Source organism: Solea senegalensis, linkage group LG13, assembly GCF_019176455.1.
Source record: "Solea senegalensis isolate Sse05_10M linkage group LG13, IFAPA_SoseM_1, whole genome shotgun sequence".
Lineage (NCBI taxonomy): Eukaryota > Metazoa > Chordata > Actinopteri > Pleuronectiformes > Soleidae > Solea > Solea senegalensis.
In genome coordinates, this window is record NC_058033.1 from 21,207,861 (window position 1) to 21,214,585 (window position 6,725).

At 43.4% G+C, this 6,725-nt stretch overlaps 2 protein-coding genes across 3 annotated transcripts in view; one reads left to right on the forward strand and one right to left on the reverse strand.

Annotated features, from left to right (window-relative positions):
- sept8a (septin 8a) overlaps positions 1-1,299 on the reverse strand; it is a 28,498-nt gene extending 27,199 nt beyond the window's left edge. The window contains exon 1 of one of the 2 annotated variants that reach the window (XM_044041437.1): positions 1,108-1,299. In XM_044041437.1, the coding sequence (XP_043897372.1) occupies positions 1,108-1,137 (30 nt within the window). In that variant the 5' untranslated portion in view covers positions 1,138-1,299. The remainder of the gene's footprint in view (positions 1-1,107) is intronic. The other variant, XM_044041438.1, reaches the window with a different exon arrangement.
- Positions 1,300-3,353: 2,054 nt separating this feature from the next.
- LOC122779471 (ankyrin repeat domain-containing protein SOWAHA-like) lies at positions 3,354-5,728 on the forward strand. The gene has a single exon (XM_044041874.1). The coding sequence runs from the start codon at positions 3,479-3,481 to the stop codon at positions 4,895-4,897; it is 1,419 nt and encodes a 472-aa protein (XP_043897809.1). The 5' UTR covers positions 3,354-3,478; the 3' UTR covers positions 4,898-5,728.
- The last annotated feature ends 997 nt before the right edge of the window (positions 5,729-6,725 follow it).

The following is a 6,725-nucleotide window of genomic DNA, read 5'->3' on the forward strand; positions in this document are numbered from 1 at the left end:
ACTGTGCAGCGAGGGAGCAGCACCTACACCACCGGTTTTGACGTCAGTATTGACTGTTGAGTGACGCAAAGGACGACTGGGTATCTGATTTAGGCATCCAGACCATTCCCACTGAGATGAATATGCGGATGTGAATCACATTTCAAAATACCTCTTAAACAGGTTCAAATCTGAGGTTGTTGAATGTTTTCCTGTCCAAACTTTTAAAGTGTAATAACGCAAGATACATGCATCCCAATCTCATCCAGTACCAGTACAGTTATTTCCAGAAACTGCAATCCAACACATGCATCTGGTTATGTTGTGATTAATATATCAAACATTTTGGAAATGGCTGCCTAACATATTAAAAATCATATCAGATGTGACAGCAATAGCACTCAAGTAGTAAGAAACGTTATCTTATGCACAAATTATACTCATGTCATGATTTCTATTGTGAATTAGGACGAAATGACTTGTGTCCAATCTACTGCTATGCTATAATAAATAAAGAAATAAAATAAATGTGTACAAACATCATGTGTAAAGTGCACACATCTTTTGGCATATTGTATGTGGTCTCACATAAAGAACAGTGTGACTGAATCAGTATAAATGAAACTACATGTCAATGAATGTTTTGGACTTCGCGCAGTACACGTTAATTACACTTTTACACAGCAAACGTGCAGTTATTTACACGCGGAGGGAACTGTTGTCTCTGTGACACACGAGCGACTTTATGGCAGACAAACGTTCTGTGTTTACGTTGTTTTACATTTGCTAGCTATGTGCATTCATGTCGCTGCATCCCTGAACTTGGCAACGATTGCATGTTTACAAAATATGTAAAAATGTCACGTGGCACAAATATTTAAACAGCAAACAAGAAGAGCGTTGTCTTCAATTTGTCCAAATGAATCACTCCCACGTCACCTTGACTGAGCCCGTTAAACAGCGGGGATTAGCTACATACCCACGCACAGCAGCAGTGGCGGCTAACACCCCCCCCACACACACACACACACACTTTTACTAATCACAGCCGAGTCTTCCTCCCGGGGTTGAGCCCTCAAAAACGGTGTGAGCAAACATGAGGAGCGCCGTGGCTTTTTTTCCACCTACCGAAAACACGTCCACGTCCGTGGCAGCCATGGTGCGAAATGTGCAGTGTTGAGCGGAGCAGACCGAGCTGAGGTAAAAGAAGGGGTAGCAGCCCGTCCCTCCGTGCTAACCTGCCAAACTGCGCCTGACTGACTGAGCCGCGCTGACGGAGCAGAGACGGAGCAGCAGAGGGACACAAGACGGAAGAGGGCTGCTAGCTGGACGGGGAGGCTAACACGCCTAGCCAGGCGACAAGATGGTTCCCCGATAGCCCGCTGCTCCTTCGTTCGCGGGCTAAACAGTTCCCTTTTCACAGTTTTCACAATAAATTAGCCCTGTTTACTTAACTTGACAAATTACACACGCAAAATTAGTTGAACTACGGTGTTAAAGTGACGCTTAGAGTTGTGTATTAAAATATAGTGAATGAAAAGCTGCCCTGGAGTACGGAGCCCCGGACATGACATGATTAAAAAAAATGTGCCCACGAAATAGCTATAACGTGCGCACGAAATAAGTATAACGTACTATTTCGTGGGTACAATTTATTTTATTTTTTTTACCATGTCATGTCATGTCCGGGGCTCCGTACTAGAGCGCTCATAGCGTTTCCGGATTACAGTTAAACGTCTCCACCCGTAAGATGGGCAACTATCTTGACTCTCTGCTGATGATCTTTGTGCGGGACAGTGAGGTTCCAACATGGCCACATCTCAGGAACTCCCATTCAGTCCAGGAATGTCGCGCTATACTCTGCTGCAAGCCAGGACAGGCGCGAACTATCCGCAGTGTCAAGATGTGATGCGACTTATTTAAACAACAACTTTTATCTTTTTATTTACTTTAAATGTGAAGCCCCTTATAAAGCCAGTGTTTGCATAGTACTGTGGTCCCCACAAATAGTGATTGAGTGTGGTGGTGATAATGAGAGTAAAAACAATTAAGATTATTTTTCTGTGCGTGTGTGTGTGTGTTACAGATAATTTAATTAAAGTTATAAAGAAAAATACATAAAAGCCAGATAAATGAAATGTGTTGGTAATCAAAAGTCAACATTAATATATTTTATCCATATTCCTTATAATTATTTATTCTTTAAAAATTGCCCATTATACCAAGATGTACTGATATATTGCTGTAACCGTCAATGCAGTATATGTGTTTATGACACCTTTGACCAGCTGCATCAAGGAAGTATGGTGGCCTTCTCGTACCAGGAAGGACGTCACTCTTTTTTGTTTGTTTGTTTGTGTAGGAACCTTCTGCTTCAGAACACAAATGGATTCTCTGGCTGGTTTGTAGAAACATGGCGGTGCATGATCATGGTCTACGGGCTTTTTCTAAGGCCAGAAAAACCAAACCCTTTTTATTTGTATTACTTTAAAGTGATGATATACTTATGTAAACAAGTGTGGTACCTTCAGTTTCTAACCAATATACTCTCCTAAATGTTACACACTTGACTTGACATTTAAGAGTGAGACGTGAGACTGTGTAGAAAGAAAGAAAGAAAGAAAGAAAGAAAGAAAGAAAGAAAGAAAGAAAGAAAGGTTAACAACAAATAAACAGAGGACTCATATCAACTTAATACAGTAGTATACTGTATCGGCCCACTGGTGGCTCTTGGCGGTATTGCAGGTAGGCCTCAGACTGATTTATTTATTTATTTATTTTAAAGGGTTCATTCAGGGTTGTTGTTATTATTATAATCTCAATCTCAAATACATTAGTCAGTACAAATACTTTGTTACTGTACTCACAATTCCCATATCTGTACTTTACTTTGTTATTTATATTTCTGGTAACTTGTACTTTTACTCCCCTACATTTAGTCTAACTATCTTTGTTGCTCGTTACTACCAAATAAAATCAGAAGAAGAAGAGTTGGTATTGTGGTCTGTATTTATATAGAGGAATTGAACCCACAACCTTCCCGTTGAAAGACAACTCGCCATATCACTGAGTCACCATGGCTCAACCCTGACTCCTCACTTTTTTAATACTTTCACTTTTACTTCCAAAACGTAAGTACATTTAATGTAAAATTACTTAAGTACAATAAATGTCATATACCTTTACTTACTTATTATATAAGACTTTTACTTCAGTAATATTACCAAAAAAAAGTGACTTCAACTTCCACCTGAGTCATTTTCTGGTAACATGTCTGGTAACAAGTAGTCATCTTTTATTCAAAATGACTCCACGTCTGCAGTTCTTTCCCGGAAAAAGCCTCCTTCAGGTGGGGAGGAGGAGTGAAGGGAGCAGCCATGCAGGTGAAGGAGTAACTCACTGTGACTGAGCTGCGGACACACAACAAAGCAGGAGACACTGAGGGACGGACGCAGCGTCAACGACACACACTACACTTATTCCAATAATACTTAAAATCATGGCTTTGACGCAGCAGTCCGTCTTGTCCTTGCTCTTATCGGAGGGAGGACGAGTGAAGAAGTCCGACCTGGTGAGTCGCTTTAAAGGCGCAGTTGACTGCGTCGACCCCGCACAGAAAGAGCGCAACAGGGAGCTTTTGAAGACTTTCGTCAACAGCGTCGCCTTCGTCAAAGAGATCGACGGTGTCCGCTATGTTGTGATCAAGAAAGTGTACCGACATTTGCTGAAGAATGTCCAGACTGAGGCGGGGACAAGTGAAAGTGAAGAGGGCTCGAGGTCAGGTGAGCAGCAGCGCCCACCTGCGCCAGGTGTGGATCCTGGAGCAGATAGTGGACTGGAGGACACATCTGCTGCTTCTGAACCTGATCCGGATCAGGCAAATGATGGCAGTTATGGAAACCCACTGTCTCCTATACAGCAGGCTCTGCGGAGGAGCCAACAGTCAGACTTTAAAGTGAAGAGGATGCTGAATTTTGAGATTCAGACACCAGAGGACCTTTCAACGAGGGTGAAGGTGACTGCATCCAAACCCTATGCCCTGCCTCTGAGGACGCCGCCCAGCACCACCAGGGTGGAGGTCTGCAAACTGAAGCTGGACCCAGACGATGTTCCTCAGAGTCCCACACAGGATCCATCCAGGAACAAGAAGAGACCTCCTTCAGTGGAGGAGAGGACCAGCATCAGCAGCAGCTCGCCTCAGCTGAGGAGGGCGTTCAAGAGCACCAAGGCGTCGGAGGAGACAGACAGAGACGCCACCATCGTTCCCCTGGAGCAGTCCGAGCACGAGTGGCTGGTGAAGTGTGCTGCCGGTCACTGGAGCCAGGTCTACGGCCTGTTGCTGAGAGACAGTCAGCTGGCCGAGAAGAGGGACTTCATGTCAGGGTTCACCGCCTTGCACTGGGCGGCCAAGTGTGGCAACAGCGACATGCTGGTTAAAATCGTGGCTCTGTCCAGGAAAGGAGGCGTAGATATTGATATTAATGCCAAAACCCACGGTGGATACACTCCCCTGCACATAGCCGCGCTGCACGACCAGGAGTTCATCATGAATCTGCTGGTGATGGAGTACGGCGCCGACGTGAGGCTCAGGGACAACTGTGGGAAGAAGGCCTTCCACTATCTGCACAAAGGCATCTCCAGGGCTGTGCGAGTGATGCTGGGTGAACCTCCAGCAGCCCAGCAGGCCCAGGACCGGGTCCCGCAGCAGGACAAAGAGGAGCTGGACCTCTTCCCAGATCTCTCCAAGGGTTTGCATTCAATCAGCCGCCTCTTCCAGCCTCACACGTCGGCCCACAAGAAGAAGCACAAGCACAGGCTGGGACTTTTCTCCCTGAACGACGAGGACAGGGAGGACAGGGAGGACAGGGAGGACAGCAGCAGCTTCAGACCCAGATTACTGTCTGAGGTTTTTATGTGAAAAGGAAATCTGTGCTGATTTTTAGGTCTTCTTCAACAAAGACTGAAAAAAGAATGACGTGAATCAGTTGCTTATTGAGATGATTCATTTACCTCTGGATTAGTGGAGTTTATTGTTTGTTTGTTTTATGTCAACATGTCTGAAAACCTTTGGTCTTCCTGCTGAATTTGTTCAACATCACATGCTTATGTTTCTGTAAAGTCTTTCAAAAAACCTGCACTGTGAGATAAAACCAGCAGGTAGCAGCACAAGAAAGACGTTTGTCCTCTTTGTCCTATACATCCATAAAATGCTTTATTTTTCCTCTGATGAATCAGTGCGAACAGGAAATTCATTTGCAACAAAGAACTCTTTCTTTGTTCCCGATTAAACAGACGGATTAAGACTTGATATTTGTGTAAGAACTCAACTCGACTCATTCATTCTCGACTCAAAAAGTGTGACTTTCAGCCACTGAAATAACCTGGAAGAAAAAGATGTCTCCCCTCTCTGTCCTCGTTCATTTACCTCAACACGATGCAGAGGATAATAATAGTCGTTATAATGTGTTTAATTATATGTCATCTTTGAGGAGGAGACGTCACAAGGGACTGACAACGACACAACAAAAACAACAATGCAATCAGACAAAGACAAGTCTGAACAAACCATAAACATCAGCGTCACATGACAAAAATAGCCACGTTCAGTAATGGTATGTGTCCTGTGCTCCTCCTCCTCCTCCTCCTCCTCCTCCGTCTTTAATCGTCCTCCCTTCTTCCATTTCTTGCTCTGTGACATTGCCAGCAGCGTATGTTATATTTCTATTTCTATAAAGATGTTTCATCTCCAGGCCTCAGGGTTTCATTAAGAAAAACATGTTTCTGCTGCTGCTGTGAGGGCAAAGGTCAAGATACAGTACATCCTGTTCCTTTGAATTAAAGAGGCAGTGACACCATGTTAGGACTGTAGTATAATCATTAAATATACACTCACCGGCCAATTTATTTATTTTTTAGGTACAGAAGACGACTTTTTGTCAAATTGAATTGATTCTTTTCAATCCCAACTCCGTCTGTTGTTGTTGGAATAAGAGCTGATGATCGAATAACACCTTTATCTCTGGAAATTAGTAAAAAAAAAAACATCTGTGTGTGTGTGTGGGGAGGACAGGCGAGCTGCGATAGAAACATCTGTGGCAATAAATCATGGCGATTCACGGGAAGTGCAGCTTTACAGCTTCTGGCTTTGTCATTGTTTACAGTTGAGGTGTGTGAGTGTGTGTGTGTGTAATAATAAGGTTGGAGGGAGCAAAAGTTCACACTGCAGGTTAGAAAAAAGCCACTAATCTAAACACCTGGCACTGAGCGTCGTGTGCTGCACAGACGCTGTTTATCGTGACAATTCCAACGACGACTGTTTAAAAGGGTTTACTGGCAACAACTGCACATAGAAGTATTTTTTTTGACAGTTTACGTTACAGTTTGGGTGTCTTTCAGCCTTTGATGTGCACTTTTTGATCAGATTTCTACAAAAGCAGAACATCACAAACAAAGACAAACAACATCCTGACCCACATGGGGACAGGGAGGGGCTGAGCGAAGGTCACAAGGTCATATAAACGACATTACCTTAATCCAAACAAGGGAAGACTTCAAATTAGCATCGTCTTAAAACACGTTATATATCTTAATCAGATCATAATGTCCTGTTTGAGTTTCCACAGCAGTTGAAATAAAGCAGCTGTAAGGAGTTTATAGTCAAATACTATGTCAACAGAAGCACTGACAGAGTCTCATAATGATGTTATTCAGTTTAAGTATTGGAATTAGAAAGAATTTACACTCTC

What these genes read in the sequence shown, in the direction of transcription:
- LOC122779471 (XM_044041874.1), top strand. Translation starts at nt 3,479, where the DNA reads ATGGCTTTGACGCAGCAGTCCGTCTTGTCCTTGCTCTTATCGGAGGGA.